The sequence below is a fragment of the Cetorhinus maximus genome, chromosome 9, assembly GCF_964194155.1.
Source record: "Cetorhinus maximus chromosome 9, sCetMax3.hap1.1, whole genome shotgun sequence".
NCBI lineage: Eukaryota > Metazoa > Chordata > Chondrichthyes > Lamniformes > Cetorhinidae > Cetorhinus > Cetorhinus maximus.
The window spans coordinates 127,215,106-127,233,151 of NC_135887.1; the positions used below are offsets into that span (position 1 = coordinate 127,215,106).

The window sequence follows — 18,046 nt, forward strand, 5'->3', positions numbered from 1 at the left end:
GTCATGTATTTCATAATTTTTGTCCAGAGCAGAGGGATGGACAGTTGTGGAATTGTGGATCAATGGTTGATCTGGCAATGAGGTTTTACTGGAACCCCAGTCTAAGTAGCTAGTAGTCATGAAGAGAGCAAAGCAGCTCCATTTACTTTCTCCTCCCCTCCCTCCTTCTCTCTCTCCCCCTCTCCTTTTCTCCCTCCCTGTGAGGCAGGTTTAAGGCCTGGTGGCAGGGAATCCACCCTCATGAGAGCAGGCTTGTGCAGGATGCAGGAGACAGCTACAAATTCGAGACCCTCTCCAGCTAGTACAGGGAAGCTCCCCCAAAACGGTTCAGGCAGCTGAAATGTTGTTTCGGAAAGGTGATGGTTTGCTCCGCAACTTTCCTGATGACAGCATGACTCTGACTGTAGGTACGCCGTCCACACGTGATCAGGTGGCGGAGGCAAGCTGGTAGCCCTTGTCACCAAGCAGCCAGCCTCTAGTTCCAAATATGGTGGGAACAGTTGACTGCTGCAATATGAAACCATTATGGCTACTGCCAGAGTAGTGGGCATTTACCGCCAGGATATTCTCTGCATGATCGCTTACCAGCTGCACGTGTATGGAGTGGTAGCTGTTAGAGTAGTGGTACATCACCCCGTTAATATGTGGGGCCCGCAGAACCAGGCATGTGTGGTCTATGGCTCTCAGCAACGTTGGAAATCCTGCTAGAAGGTGAAGCCATGTGCCCCCTCCTCTTGCTTCACTCTGGTTAAGTGCCCAAAATGGAGCTGAAGCCCAAAATCAACCATGACCGTATTGAATGGTGGAGCAGGCCTGATGGACCATGTGGTCTACTCCTCCTATTTCTTATGTTCTTACCTAAGAGACTATGGGGTCTACACTCCAGGGATACAGGGCTTCTGTCACTTGTGTTGTGATGCATGGTAAACTGTGTCATATGGCAATGTCACCTGCTCCTGTCTGGATGGATCTGCTGGCGTAGAAATTGAGGACCAGGTGAACTTGGCAGCCACTGGCACTGCCACCTTAGATAAAAGCAAACTGCGGATGCTGGAAATCTAAAACAAAAACAGAAAATGCTGGACAAACTCAGCAGCCCTGACAGCATCCGTGGAGAGAAAAAAAACTCCGGACTCGAAACATTAACTCTGCTTTTTTTCTCTCTGCAGATGCTGTCAGGGCTGCTGAGTTTTTCCAGCATTTTCTGTTTTTGTGGCACTGCCACCTTGCCCTGCTGTGTGGCTGCAGCTCCTATTGTAGACCACCTGTGACCACATCCTTCATGAAGTGTAGCTCGCTGCCTCAGACACTGCTCCTGCCTGAGGTGGAGGTTGGAGATGAGTTTCCTGAAGGCCGTTGGGCATAGACTTCCATTGAGAGCCCTCCTTCTCTTCCCTCTGCACACAGTTTCCCCTCACTGTTGCTGTGCTCTATATCTCTCTCATGCTGCAGCCTGAGAGAGAGTGCAACGATAGACCCACTATAGTGAAAGCAGGCTTTCTGCTGACAGGCCTTCCAACACCCCTGACATCATTGTTAAAATCCAGCACCACCCCCAGTGAATCCAAAAGATTCTCCAAGCACACTGAACACAGTGTGAATACTTCTCCAACACACTGAACTCTCAGTCTGCACTAGCGACGAAGGGCAAAAGCATCCCGCTTGGTGTCCTTTTAAATAACACTATTTGGAATGGGGGCTGTGAGGGCTGGGGGTGGTGGGGGTGGGGGTTCCTCATGCAGTTCAACATCTATTCAGCTGAAAGTGTTTAAGAGGGGGCGTTAACAGAACCTGCGAGGCCCAAATTGGCAGGCTGAGTGCCGAATCAGCTCTCAATGCTATTTGATATTGCAATCAGCCCACTCTGCATGGTTCAAGAGGTGACATGGCACGCCCACACTAGTGTCCATACAGTTATGGCACACTGCGCCATAAGTGGCTGGAGGCGGTATACTGCCAGCTTATGAGCTCTAGGTTTGTCTTGCATTGGCAGAAGAGGCTTTACAGAGCTGAATTTTGTGGCCTGGCCATTTTGCTGATTGTCTAATTCAAGACATTTTTGAGGCTTGTTATTTTAGCTGTAGTTTTATAGCTACAGTCTAAGCTAGATAATTTGTTTCTAGCATCATTATGTATTTTAAAGTTTTAATGTTTTAAAGTTCTGGATCTTAGCCTGTCCACATTTTGAAGATAACACATTAACCACAGTTTAGGTTTCGATAACACTCCTCAGGAGTCTGTGGAAAATTCTTTCCCAGGACTTTTACAAAATGGAGGACAAAAATGTACATCAAATGGGGATGGAATGAAAAGGCCTGATTGAGGGGTTGTCAAAATGGAAGATATTTGGAGGCAGGGGAAGGGAAGAATTGACCAGGGTATGTTAGGAGAGTTCCAAAGTAGTATGTATCTGATCAAGACAGGAATATTCCCATTCCATAGCTTTCAAAGCAAGTGTATTCCATTCTTTAAAACAGCATTGATAATTTGGAGTTTAAAAATCTCAGAATCAATCTGCTCTAAACCTATGTTCATGCACCAATGTCCATTTGAGACCTAGGATTGTACACAATGTTCCAAATGCGACTATTTCATTAAATTGGGCCAATTTAAAATTAATTTGTTTTAGGCAAATAACCTCTGGATGCATTCCAGTATTTGACCTTGATAACTGTTTCACAATTTCTTTTTAAGTGAATGATTCAGAATACCCTCCTCTTGCTAAAATCACTTCAAACTTTCCTAGTTGACTCTGTAATCGCATCCATGAATTTATATTTAAAATTAGTCTGATTATCTGAATCCATTTGCTTAATTGATCCATGTCCCTTTGAATGTTTTAATCTCCCATACATTATTTGCTAAATACCTTGGTATCACCTGTATACTTAATGCATACTTTCACCAATATCACGTAAGCAGTGCTGTGATAAAAATTGCATTTTGTCCTATTGGGCATGTATATCTTGTAAATAGTTTATTTTGAAAATGGTGGTAACACAGACGTAAGATGGATTCACTTTGTTAAAAAGATAAAATGGCTGCTCAGAAATACTTCCTCTGAGATTAAGAACCTCATGCTCCACTGGCTGAGCTACTTCAGCTGCCTCACTTTTTTGTTCTGTACGCAATTTGGATTATGCACATTTAATTATCGTGTTGTCAACAGGTGCTGTGGATTCCAGTTAATGTATGATTACCTTCTCATTAGCATGCTACAGAGCATTCTTCAGAAATAATTTACGTGTATCTTTCCTGGTTTAATAGCAGACATAAGAGTAACTTCCAATTATTGCTGGCTTTTGGGTACGAAAATATGGTGGAGGGATGTGGTTGTCTCAAGGCTTCTTGCTGGTCTCCATTAAGTTGTTAAGACTATTAAAATTATACTTTGCTTTACTTCTTCAAAGGACATCAAAGGAAATTATATATACAAAATAACTAAGATTCTGCCGTAAGGAGAGATCCTTTGAAAGTCTTCACTGAAGCACAACCTTCTGGTGGAAGGAAGATCATTATCAGTGTTGTGCTGGAGATGATGGAAGAAGTATTTTTTTCTGGACTCTTTGATCTGAAGAAAGTCTAAAGCTTGAAGGAAAAGGAAGTGAATCTCTTGTGAACTCCTTCTAGGTCTTTTATATACATTTATTGTACTTTGTGAGATCTTTTGCTTCTGTAATTTGTTTGTGTGAATAAATTCAACCAGTAGTTTAGCCTGTACCAATTGGGTCCTGAGTGCAATATTTTCCATGTTTTGAGAGGCGTGAGATATAGTGGGAAACCTACTGTGTTTCTGTTCTCTTTTTCCCGAAAACTCTAGCTTATTTTGGCTCTTGCATCTTAGGTCACTTAAATGGTGATGGTGGTGGTGATGTGTTACAGTTCACTGAGGGCGTCCGAATTGCTGTGGCAATGTACGCATTTACATGCATGTTGGAGCCTGGAGCTATGGATAGTGATGGTAGGGACTCCAACGTTCTTTCCATCCAATGACTGACCAGGAATTTCTTCCGCTCTTACTGCCTGCCACTGGTGTGTATTGGAAAGATTTGCACATTGACACTCGGCCTGTTTGGCCGTGTTATTAATACGCCTTCCTTGGCCATCAAGTCCTGCAGCGGGACTAGAACCCAGAGCTTCTGGCTCAGAAGCAAGGATGCTTCCCACTGTACCACAAGACCTCCTCTCCCTTAAATGAGTAAGTCCCAATTTCCCACCCTTTAAGAATGTCTTGTGTTGAGATGCAGATATTTTTTAGCAACATGTGAACAGGAATGGGCTATTTCTCTCTATTCAATGAGATCTGTATCCTAACAAACCATCACCTTGGTTCCATATCCCTTAATACCCTCGACTAACAAGAATGTATCAGTCTCAGATTTAAATTATCAATTGTTTAGCACGTGCTATGTTTTTGTGATATGCCTCTGCTACCCTTTGCATGAAGAAGTATTTCCTGATTCCTCATGAATGCAGCCCTGGTAACATTCTGGTGAATCTGCATGGTACTGCACTCCTTCCAAGGCCAATATATCCTTTCTTTTGGAGAGATGCCTGGAAAATGAACAGCGGAACCTGTATGCTGATCGCTCTTAGCTCCTTGACTTATATTGTACTTGTGTTAAATTTCACCCCATGCAACCAAAACTATTAGATCAGATCTCATTTTGATCAAAAAGTGACTGGAATTTTCTGGGCGATTGGCGATGAGCTGGGAAGCGGGAAGGGTGGTAAAATGGCATGTGAAGACAGCGGGGAAGAGGATGCCCGATGTCCTCCAGCCGCCATGCCATTTTTCCAGTGGCAGGAAAGGTGGCAGATTGCTCTGAGGAAGGGTCATACGGACTTGAAACGTTAACTCTGTCATTCTCTCCACAGATGCTGTCAGACCTGCTGAGTTTTTCCAGCATTTTTTGTTTTTGTGGCAGATTGCTGCCTGCCCAAAGCCCAACTGGTCCATGAGGTGCCTCCGAGGGCATTTTGTCCACATTGGGAAGGCCTGCCAACACCTGGCGAGACCACTAGGTAAACTCTAGCGACTCCCAGCAGGCACTTGGTTGAGGGCCCTTTTCTGGCCCTCCATGGCCTGCAGTTGGGGCAACGGCTGCCTCCATGGCAACGGTGCCACCTGCCCTCAGTTACCCTGACACCCCCCCCCCCCCACCTCACTGGGCCACTTTCCTGACCCTGGCACCTCTCGAACCCACCTACATGTCTTTGAGAGTGCATGGCTATCAACATGCCCTCACCCTACAGATGCCATCCTAGCAATGACCACCACTACCAATGGCGCTGCTGAGCTGCCAGCACTCTGATTGGGCTGACAGCTCTTTGGGTTGGGGAGGGCGTGCAGTGGGGGTGGGCGTTGCCGTTCCTAATAGGGCGGGGAGACGGTTGCATGGTGGTAATGTCACTGGACTAGTAACCCAGAGGCCCAGGCTAATGCTCTGGGGACAAGGGTTCAAATCCCAGCTGGTGGAATTTGAATTCAATTAATAAATCTGGAACATAAAACTGGACTCAGTAATGGTGACCATGACAACTATCATCAATTGTTGTAAAAACCCATCTGGTTCATGAACGTCCTTTAAGGAAGGAAATTTGCCGCCCTTCCTGGTCTGGCCTACACGTGACTCCAGACCCATAGCGATGTGATTGACTCTTAACTGCCCTCTGAAGTGGCCTAGCAAGCCACTCAGTTCAAGGGCATTTAGGGATGGGTAACAAATGCTGGCCTTGCCAGCGATGCCCACATCCCATGAAAGGATAGGAAAAAAAAGCTACTAAATTGGCTGCTGGTGTCAAAATCCCGATTTCTGCCACTCATCGGAGCAGGTTCATCCCTCGCACCCACCAGCTTCCAGCTCCAGCAGTGAGAGTTCTGCCTGCACAAATTCCAGCCAGTAAAACAAACTTATTAAACAAAAGATGAATAAGTACTTATGTAATGAATGTACTTACAGTTGCACTTCCCATGTAGCTTAGAAAGGATTAAAATAGTAAGAAGAACTCTAAAACCTAAGCCAATTCAAACTTTGTGAATAAGCTGTAAATGATAGTACCACTCTTGTTTGAATTTCTCACCACTTGAGCAACCTAATTAATGTGCATTTGTCTTTCCAATCCTCTTTTATGTGTTTCTGTTTGGGTCCTTTTCAAATGAACTCCGATTTGAAAAAAAAAAACTGGTTTCCTTTGTATTTCCCGGAATAGTGTTTCCTTGCTCAGGTTTTAAAATATATTGGTCACATACAAGCTGAGACAACCCCACAGCACTGTTTAAAATTTAATTATTTCTCACCGCAAATAGAAACCAAGAAAATCGGCTTGAGGGGCTGAATGGCCTATTTGTACTCCTAAAATCTCGGCTAGATCTCAATACGCCAATTGACAATCTTTAAGGGCGGGGACACCAATGATAGTTCAACTCCCTCGATGAAGTCTATAACAGTTCAACATTGCAAGTTGGTTATGCATTTCTTTGTAGCTGTTTCCACTCTGTTGACTTGTCTGGTACAGTAGAGCTGCAGACTATTGTTGGAAATATTCCCCAGATGTTTCATCACTTGATTTCTTAATTCCAACTGCTCAATCAAACAGCCTTTCTTCCCCCATCCCCAATATTTTTAGAAATAATAAACAAAAAGTGCATAGAAAATTCACAAAGCCGCTCAGATGTTCTTTTAATGCCCTCTCCTCCCCCCCCCCACCACCACCCCACGCCATAGATTTTTCTCCCCAATTGCTTGTGGTAGCATCCAGGAGATAAGTCTATTGATTCCTGGAGACTCCAGGACAATACAGGAGGATTGGCAGCTGATGGTACACATGCCAATGGGGCTTCTTCTGCAGTTCATGTGACACAGCGGGAGTAGCCCTGAGGACATTCCCAACCTTTTTTTTTGCAGTTAGAGGGACAGACACGAGTCAGAAGCACACAACAATTTGAGATTCCTATATGAAGTTAAATATTAGTGCTGAAGACTTTAGCTCGGGACTATGACACAGACTATCAGATCATGAAGGGTATGTGTTTATCGTCGGCAGTCTGATGCAACCATCGAAATAGAAATTTTGGGGGTGGGTTCAACCCAATTCACCTGGTGGGAACAAGACAGTCACTCGAGTTAAAACCACCTTCGAGAGCTTACTACCTCATTCCCTCCTTGTTCCTGCCTGTTGCCATTTCAACTGAGCACTTTTTAAAAAGTGGCTGAATCATGCGCCTGACTGAAGCAGATAATTAATACATGGATAGTGGAGTCCTATGATGTCTTTAGGACCCCAATGGCATTTTAACTGCCGACTTGAGTGGGACAACAGCCCTGCCCCCCTGGCTTGCTGGCAGTCAGCTAATTGTCTCTTGCCAATGCCCATTTCGTACTGGCAGCTGGTTAATGCCACGGAAATGAACCTTGGCAGTTTAAGTAGCTCATAATTCAAACTGAAGAATGGGGCGGTGCTTGACCTTTGCCCCACTCCCTGCCAGACCGAAACCCGCTCCCAGTTAAAATTCCTCTCGTCTTCAAAACAGCAGGGACACAAAACAGACCCCCTGTGGAAAGCCCCACAGTCCCAGCCTGTCCCTTAGCAGGGATTTGACCATCTACTTTAATTTGCTGTTTGCTATTGCCAGATATGATTTCAGTCCAACCAGCTAATCTGTCGTAACTCTTAATCTCACCAAATTTCAAGCGTAAAGTTCATTGTCGAGTAGTTTTGCTAGCTGCCAGGTTTCACCCACTAATCTGCATTCCTCCTCAGTAAAGTCCAGAAAAGCTCTGACATGTCAGGCAAAGAAACTGAAACATTTCCATATTTTGGACATCCCTGCTATTCAGTTTTTGCAAATCAGGTTGTATATCCAAAATGGTATAACTTCCCTTTGTCACAGAGATGGAGGGGGTGGACGAGGCTGTGCTGGTGGTGGAACTGAGCAGTGGGGGGGCCTGTTACAATGTAAAATTGATGACAAGCTCTCTGCTACCAGTGCAAGTTCCAAAATACATGTGTATTTTGGGTTTGGTATCTAAGCCTAGAATCATTAAAGCACAGAAAGAGGCCAATCAGCCTGTCATGGCTATGCTAGCTCTCTGGAACAGTGACTCAGCTCGTTCCACTTCCCCAATTATACTATGGATATTTTTATGTTCATCTGTGAGAGGAGACGGGACCCTCAGTTTAATGTCTCATTTGAGAGACACCGCTTCACCCTTCAGTGCAGCACTCCCTCGGTGCTGTGCTGGAGTGTTAGCCTTGGATTTTTTTGTCCTCAAGTCCAAAAGTGGATCTTGAAGCCAGAACCTTGCGATTCAGTGAAGCGCGTGCTACCCAACCAAGCCACGGCTGAAATTGTTGAGCTATTGCTGCTGCATAGGCTTTCAGATCACTTCAATTTTAAATGCCCTCTGTACTGCCCACATCAAAGTGGACTGTCAAGAGTGACCAGGTGGAGCCTGTTGCCATGGATTTACTGACAGAAAATACTTTGTGTGGCATATGTACATCAGTTACATATTGTCAAAATACACCTGTCCATAAATAAATGATTCTATTGTGCATTCCCATCAATTCCTGCGGGAAATCCTAGAATTGGTGAGGAAGATTGGAAATTTGGCAGATTAGCTCCTTATGCATTCCCCCTTTTCCCAGTTCCCCAAGTCCCCTTGTGTTACACTCAGGAGTTGCTGTAGCTTGAGCTGAAAATCATAACTCCCCTGACGATGTGAGTGTAGCGCATAGCAGAACAAAGCAATATTTCTTGGCGATTACTTCTGAATAATGTTCCCTATTGCTCCACCATGTATTTTTAGTTTTGCACATCAACTGTCTTTGTGCCTGAGTGAGATTGCCATTTAGTACTCAATTAGCACGATATAGTATATCAAGACTGCCAAAACTCATTTTAACCAGGACAGTTAGGAGACAGAGAAAGAGACACACGCACATTATTGTTGGCTTACATTAATTGGAATTCAAGAAAATCACACTTATTACCAGATTTGACCCAGATATTATAGATTTAAATAAATATTGCTTCCATGCAGGCTTATATTGTGATTCCCAATGTTGCCGTCGTGAATCAAACCTCGCATTCGTGTGGGCATATCATGATTAGCAAACAGATGAGATAGTTCTATTTCAATAAGGACTTGTAAAGCAATAATTAAAAAAAAAAACTCGTTCAAATGCTGCAGAAGTTAGTGCTATCTTGATAATTAACAACCTTAAGCTGTTACCATAGAGATGTTGGCTTAGCACTGTCCAAGATGGAGCTAGTATACAAGCTGCCAGAATGTGTGATTTTGGAAGAGTTTCAAAAATGATTTATGATGATCTGGCATATAGAAATAAGGGGGGTAGAAATTTGTCTCAGGCAAAACTGGTGGTAACGGATTGTCCACCCATTATACACAGCAAAAGGTACTCGGTTCCATTGCAGTCAGTGGAATTAAATATGAGGGATTGTAGTTTTGTTCCACTGCCTGAGACAAATTTGTACCCTAGAATGTTTGAAACGAGGCTTCCTGGCTTACAGGCCTGAGATATCAGTAATGATATATTTTTTAATAAGTGAGCAAAATTGCAGTTACACTTCACATGTCTCTGAATATATTAGCATATTTTTTCACCATAGACATTCAAGCCAAAAATGAAAGCTAAAAAAACTTATTACAGCCTGATAACCTATGTTCCATATAATTTCTTTAAGATTAAACAGACTGTCACATCAAAATGATCCTTACAGTCGAGTGATGGTCAAAGTCGATCGTTGAGTGCTGTTGATCAACCTCTAACTGTTGAGAGTTTACCACAGAGGGACAGTGGATGCTAAGATAGTTAGAACCTTGTTAGGTAAGGGAATCAAGGGATCTGGAGCAAAGGTTGAATAATGGTTGAAGTGCTGATCAGTTATGGTCTAATTGAATCGTGAATGGCCTACTCCTGTTCCTAGCATTCACATCCAACTTACCCAAGAAGCCACTGCTGACTGAGTCATGGTAATTCTTCGGCTATTAACCTTCTCTTGGAATACGGTTGGCTAGAGCTGGGATGAAAGAAGGGTATACAATTGCCCCAAACTATTTTCCATATTCATGGCTGGGATTTTCCGATCCCACAAGCAGCGGGGATCATTGCAGGGGAAACAGGTCAATGTGGAGAGTGGCCAAAAGTCAATTGACAGGATCAGAAAATCCTGCCCAATGTCTTAGAAGTGTACACAGCAAGCTGTGTATTAAGTAATATTAAGTAATGCAGTAACTAGTGCCTCTGAAGGATTATTGAATGACCTCGTGCTTCTTCACGGTGTAGGTATAGAAGCTACATCAAATGCCTTTCTAATTTCGGTGTCAAGAATTGAAATTTTATATGTTTTTTTTCCTCCAAGCCCCTTGGCTCGAAGAACAATTGTGGTGCTCTTATTTTTGCTTCCATTGAGAAGTCATCCTACTCACTATTAACTAGTAGCAAATTTGGGACCATTCTCATCTGAATGACTCGACTCCTCTTGAGCAACTCTCTGAGCTATTGAAGGAACCTCTTATCTAACTCTTGGCCAATGAATGTGCAGTGATGTACTGCAACAGAAGCAGATGAGTCATGACGAGAACTCTTAGTTAATAAGTCCTGGTAACCTTCAAAAAAGCTCATTGAGGTAATAGATCATTTGTGTCACGGGCCTTGTCCTATTTTCTTCCTTCCCACTGAGAGTAATGGTTCCTTTTAATATTGGACTTTGTGTTTCAGTACAAAACAATTTGATTTATTTTGATATGTGCACAGAAGTGTCAGTCAATAGCTTGTTAGGCCATGGACAGCGATGCACTGATCAAATAGCAATCATACGCAAAACATATTCCATGTCACAATTTGCATGATTGCATTTGTATAATGAAGCAAACTGTCAGTACAATGAGCAGGAATGGAGTTTCATGTTATAAGTAATAAAAATAAATCAAGTAACTTTATTAAATTGTTTATTGATCGAACCAATTCATTTTTATATTACTTTCCATTTTATCTAACTTATAATTTTTATCTAAAATAAAATCTATAGCTATAAAAATATTCGGAAAATAAAATGGTTGAAACATTTTGAACATTTGAGCACAAAACCACATCGATCTTTCTGACAAGATATTCCCAAGAAAATACAAAACAGATGGTTTTACAGGTTCTTGTAAATTTAAACAGGCCTGTCTGGAGGTCCTATAGTAAAGCCTGCTGATAAAACACAGTTGCCACTGTGTGTTTGTATGACTGCTGAACCAGTCACGTTGCAGTGGCCAGGATATCTGTACTTTGATAATGCAAAGCAACCTATGTATGAGCATTGCCAATCTCAAACCTGGTTGAATCTCTAATGATCTGCTTCTACACTAAATTCAATCCTAATGGATGAAATATTATGGTAGTAATATCATTGTCAGGACATTGTAGTCCTGAATTTTTACAGCCCTCATTTAAAAGAAGGCACAACGTTTATCAATTCTCCTTTCAGTTTTCATTGCTTGGTGTGATTTATCATAACGATTAAGATGTTCCCTGATGCAGACGTAGACAGCATACACCGACTATTGTCAACAGCCTTATTCTTGTGTTACACTTTCCTTTTCGCTGCACTCTGCTGTTCTTTCATAATGCCTTGTTGGGGTGACCTTTGTACCATGGGGATTCATTGATTTTTAAAAAACTACAATGGTCCTTTGCCCATAATACTTGGATTTACATCACACATTGAGGTAGTGGGTGAGTTTTCACGAGTGACTAGGGCCATTGATGACCCTAAAAATTGATTCCAGAAGACGATATTGATGCTTACATCTGCGCGCAGCCAGTCATTTTGGTTGTGCCATTAATGCCTTTCCAGTCACTCCTTTTGAGTGAGGCAGAACATGTTATCATCTATTACTTATTGGGGTCTTACTGAGAAGGGGCATTTTACGTCCCTATATCATGGAAAGCTAGAGTACGGTCTTAACAATAGCTACCTTTTATCAGTAATTGATAAACCATGTCATGACTGACATACCACTGATAATAGCTACATAAAATGTTCACAACATATTTTAATCATATTTTTATCTATCTACAGTTTCAATTTTCTCTCATGACAACAAAAACTACAATAGCATGCATTTATTTTGTACTTTTAACATATTAAAATACCCCAGTGCATTTTATAGGAGCATTATCAAACAAAATCTGGCAGTGAGCCAAATAAGGTAATATTAAGACCTAGCTGATTAGAGAAGTAGGTTTCAAGGGGCATCTTAAAGAAGGAGAGGGCGGTAGAAAGGCAGAGAGATTTAAGGATGGAAATTATTATTGTAATATTGTGTTTGATGTGGTGGGAGAGTTTTCACAACCCACCAGCCATTATCTCCATTGAGTCATGTTTGAGACAGGCAGTGGTGACATCCTGATACCATTCACTCTTCAATATTTATATAAATAAACAATTGAATCTAGCACTGGCATTGCTGTCAAGGTAATTAAAGTTATCATTGACACTGTTTGCCTTCTGGGAGTAACAGAAACTCTAAACTTTGGGTCGAAGAGTGACAATATGCTTTCTATAATAAAAGGAAAATGCGGCAGATGCTGGAGATTTGAAATAAAAAAACAGAATGTGCTGGAAAACTCAGCAGGTCTGTCAGTTTCTGTGGAGTGAGAAACAGAGTAAATGTTTTGAGTACATTATGACTCATCTTTGGAACTTAATTTAATATGCTTTCTATGTTTAATCTTATTTGCACTACTCCATTAATTTACCGCATTAGAATTTGTCAGGCTGACTTGGAAAGGTTCTACTCCTGACGTGGAACCTCATTTGATATTGAGGTAGGACCGTACCATGATAAGGCCCGCTTTGTGACCCATGCTCCATGGCGGAAGTGCAACTTTTCAAAATATCTCCTTTCTAAGAATCAACTGTCTTTTCATTACTGAATCATTAGAATTATCTGGAATCATATCTGTACAGAATTAAGTGAATTGGCTTTAACTTTAGTTGCACCTTCACTGTCTTTTTTAACTTCAGTTATTATTCCGAAATTACAGTCACTTCTAGTGTCTCTTCAGCGACTGACTGCAGCTGACCAGTGGAATCTGTGGAGATCATTAGGTGGATCATTTCTTTCCTTCACCATTACTATGCAGAAACATTGATGGCTTTCACATAATAATCATCCAATTTATAGATTAGTTCCCAGGTTTGTTTAGAGATATTTTGATGTAACCAAAATGCCTGTGCAGCGACTTGACCTCATCAGTGTAATTTAAAGTCCTGTGTTTCATATTTTAACCTTTTGCAAAGTAAGTTGTCAACTGGAATTGCCGAGGTAGCAGAACTTAGTGTGAGGTGCATACTTTTGATAGCTTTTGTTGGAAAGCTTCAAAGAGAATGAAAGTAGCACAGACCACTACCATAACAGTGAAAGCAGCAATCCATGTCCATATTTACATCTCTAGTCCCCCACCATTAATGATTATTCTTCCCCATTTCTGTATAACCCTTGAGTGATTAGATTTCTTGATTAATTTGCACTCTCAGAACAATCACATGAGTGTACTTTTCTAACATTATTGATTCTGGTATGTTCAACGGTTATTTTATGAGTGGTGGTTTTCTGCAGTATGTTGTTTTAAATGATGAAACATTCAAGTTTTCCAGTGTGGATGTTCATGATTCGGAATTCAGACCAATTGTCTTGCATGTAAAAGTGACAACCTGTTCCAGCTCACTTTCTCAGAAACAAACTGATCCAGGTAGTGAACTATTCGAATTTTATTTATCTTGTTCTAAAGGCAGACGTCAGACCTCCTCTCTGTACCCAAGTTGAATTTTTTTCTCACTTTGCAATTTGATTTGTGATTTATGCTTTAATCCTTTTGATCTCAGCGAGTGTGCCATTTGTGAATATTTGGCCAGTCTCTTATCATTGACTTTTACTTATTTAATTTAAAACCTAGTGGAAATGTGCCACTATTGGAACCTTACATCAGTGTTTGTCTGTGTGTGGGAATGATATTGTAACTGTGACATTTCTTGCAAGGTTTATTGATATTCTTCGAATGTTCCAGTGACTGACATGTTAAATGTTGCCAGTTAAAGAAATAAATTACATTATTTAGTCTCATTTACTGTCTGTAGAATGTCCCAAAGTGTTTCACAATCAATGAATTACTGTTGAAGTAGAGTTAGCTATGTCTACAAATACAGCAGCCCAATTTACACACACAGCCCCACAAACAGTTAACGGCTATTTGGTCAATTTTGGTGCTTATTGGTTGAAGGATGCACTTTTTTCTAGGACATCTGGAAAACTCTCGTCATTTTGAATAGTGCCCTTTGATCTTTTACATCACCTGAACAGGCTGACAGATGGGATGGTGATTTAATGCCTCATCCTAAAGAGGGTACCTCTGATTTTGCAGCATTCCCTCAATACTGCACTGAAGTGTCAGTGTTAAATCTGTCAAGTTTTGCTGACGCCTTCAGGAGCCAGCACTGCCCCCAGCAGCAACATAGACTGAAGGCAGAGTTTTGCAGTTTCTTCATGAGATCACAAGATAGGTTTGGATGAAGAAAGCTCTTTGGCACATTTAATTTCATCCTTCTGGTATACCTACACTGTGATTTTCTCATTACAGATTCTGGCTTTCTCTGAGAGGAGTTTAGTATCTGTACCTCAGCCAGATTTCCTTACAAACTGGTCAAAGCTATTTAACAACTTATGTGTAAAGAATTAGTGTCTAATGCTGTTTTAACTGTTTCATTCACAACCCTGAACATGTGCTCAATTATCCTGCTCTGTTTAAAGGTATCATTTCAGGTTTGAGTTCTGGGATTCTTTCCCTAAACTGCTCTCTCTTCCTTTAGGATCTCCTTAAAACCTACTGTAGAGTAATGGGTTAATGGTTATGTTAATAAGACCATGATGATGTTAATGAACTGGGACATCAGGGGTCAGATGACCGAGAGGCTCCAAGGGAGCTAGACGCAGAACAGTCTGTGTTCTGAATGTACTCATTATGATTCCTTGTAAATTGTGCAGATAAATAGTTTCAGCAAACTGATACTGCCTGTCTCAAGTCACTTGTAGCCTAGGTAAAACCTCACCGAAAAACCAACCTCTTTCATCAGTCCTAATATTGCCTTATGTGGCACATGGTCAAATTTTGTTTCATAAGGCTCTGGTGGGACATTTTACTGCATTAAAGGCGCTATATAAATGCAAGTAGTTGTTGTTTACATTATTCCATTATGTAGCTTATGCACATCTATAGGGCTCCAGTAAGATACTCTGAAGAACTTTGAGGAACTCATCAAGTTACTCCTCGTCTTCTTTCCTATGACTTTCTCCCCTCTGTCCTGTCTCCTTGGCCAACACGCCCCTTTGTCTCGGTGAGCTGAACTGTATGAGTAGCCCTGATGCTAACCTTGAGCGTGATCATCTAGTAGAGATCAGGAAAGTGATTTGATTTTTGATTTTCACTTACTGGCTGTTATGGACTTTGCCAAGTCACTGAGACTGGTAGGGCAGCCAGAAAATTAAATCATAAACACAGCTTGTTTTTATTTTGTGGTTCTGGTGCTCTGGAAGTGCTGTGAAATTTGACCCAAAGCTAGTCCCAAAATCCCTGGGTGGAATAGGCCGTATTTCAGGGCTGTTTTAGGGAGAAGTGCTATCAAATCAAGTTTCTGTTATTTCTGTCTATTGTCCTGAACTCTGGCTGGTTAAGCAACTGCAGACTTGACTGTGGTCTCCATCAAAGATGCTCCTCAGGTAATCGCTAGGTTGGGAGTGCTGAAACGTGGCCTTACTTGTTAATGGATCGTGTTTTGTAATTATATTTCCCTCCTTCCTGTCAGCTGGAAGTTTCTCCTCTATTCACTGCTGTACATCCCAGCAGGGTGGATCTTTGGAAGCTGCTTTCAGAGGAAGCCTGATGTGAATGTCCAATAAGACTGGGATTTGAACTCAGGTCACTCAGTCGTGGCACAGTTGAATAATTTGACCTCTATTCACACATAGCACAGAAAATCTGATGGGCTGTGTTCAAACAGAATGTTGAACTGTTCCTTTCATAAATTATTTCCTGTGGGAATATATTCTTATAATTATTGTTCATATTATTCAATTTTTGGACACTGCTGCTAATACACTGCAGTAGTTAACTGCTCATTCAGTACTTGTAACAACCATTCTGACGGTGCACTGGAGTGATCATGTGCGGTTCTTTCTTCCAAACTGACAGATTACATATAACAGCAATCTATTCTGTTTGATTCTGCAGCCATATGTCTCTATGGGGGTCAGAAGCTTGCTGAAGGGCAGCGAGCATTGAAAGCCAACTGTCGGGAGTGCAGAGTGAGTATGAACTTGTTATATTTTTTGTAACCATATTTTGCAGTACACCATCGTCCAATTATTTCAAATTGAATCAGATCTATTAAAAGTGGGGACCGTTTGAAAATGTAACACTCACAACCCAGGACAGGGTGAGACTGCAAGGAGATGCACATGGAGTTTCCAGATCCAGCCAAACAAACACAACTTGGCCATTTTAAATTGCTTGCATCTGATAAGCATTATCTTCAAATCCACCAGTGATATTCTACACCGGCCAGCAAAAAAACAAATGATCATATGTGAAACAAGGTAGCCCATTTAGCCTGCTGTTTTCTGGAACAATGTCAAACTGCAGTCTGACATGCCTAATAAATAAGCAGAATCATTGCTTGACACTTGTGAAAGGACAACAGGACGTACCACCAGCAGCATTTGCTTTAATATTCACGAAATTTTACACCTGGTCACCCTAGTAGCACTGGAGCAGTAATTCTGTGTTGGCTTTGAAAGTTGGACTAATGTTTGTTTAGTGCGTTACGAACAGAATTCACCTTCATGAACAGAACTCCATTGTAAAAACCAAATAGTCCGTCATCTCTAAGGAGGAGGTCAGCCAGGAATACTGTCTATAGATGCGTACCTGGTTTTGTCTCTGGTTCAGTTAGATGGTCTCTCACCTGCAGAAGTCCCCGGGTACCTTCCCTATTTTCCTTAGGATGATTTTTTTTTTTTGTTTCTTAGCCTTGCCTTCCTTGCACTATTGCAAATCTGGATTAAATTCGGCACAACTCCCCTAACCTCCCCTTGCCACTTACAATCTCTGCTATAACATGTCTCAGCAGTATATGTTGCATTATTCAGGATATATCCTCATTCTTTTTCTTTTGATGCTGACAACATAGCACTGGGTCAGCACGTTAAGGATTTCCATTGTGTTTAGTTATGCAATTTTTTTGTCCGTTTTCTATTGAATTTTGACGTTATTTGATACGCTGGATGCCTTTCACACCTCCTTGCCTACAGGGTTTTGTTTTTTTTTTAAGTTTGATTTGCCCTCCTAGTCAGTGATGACGTCTCAATTTATAATTTGTGTTGAATATCTTGGATCTGGCCCAGCACCAGTTTGCCTGGTCTTGTGCATCCCACAAGTGTAAAGCTTGTTCCAAGAATAGCAAGAGGGTACAACGTGACAACATCATTTGCTGGATGTCCGAGCTTAACGACCACAGCTACACAGGAGGCTTTAGGAGCTGCACCAAAGAAATGCAGCCTTTCCACTGAAGGTCGAATGGAGAAGTGATTGGAGGCAGGAGTTATTCTCCCACCATATAGCTGAGCAATGCGCCTTGATGACTTGAGGCAAGAGTTTTTACTGACTCAAGTCACCCGCTTTAGCTTCGCTTACAAGACTGCTCAGTCTCAGAGTGATAGGAGTGATTATTCGAGTTTGGAACTTGAACCCCATTAAAATTAAAATTTTAAATTTTGGACCCAAGCATGCACTAAATGTTTTGTCGATTAACTGGAAAATCCCAGCATTACATACCCACAGACAATTTAAGAGATATATTAGAAGTTACTGTTGTATGTCCAGGTAATATGTGATGCCTTATTTAACTCAATTGAGTTGTCCTATGTTAGTCAACATGAATAATACTAATTATTGTTATATTCTTCCAACAACC

General features: G+C 41.5%; 1 protein-coding gene across 3 annotated transcripts in view; it reads left to right on the forward strand.

Annotated features, from left to right (window-relative positions):
• The window catches only part of LOC144685008 (protein kinase C-binding protein NELL1-like), an 814,339-nt gene that overhangs the window by 176,086 nt on the left and 620,207 nt on the right, over positions 1-18,046 (forward strand). For all 3 annotated transcript variants that reach the window (XM_078549518.1, XM_078549520.1, XM_078549521.1), the window contains one exon: positions 16,306-16,379. In XM_078549518.1, the coding sequence (XP_078405644.1) occupies positions 16,306-16,379 (74 nt within the window). The remainder of the gene's footprint in view (positions 1-16,305; positions 16,380-18,046) is intronic.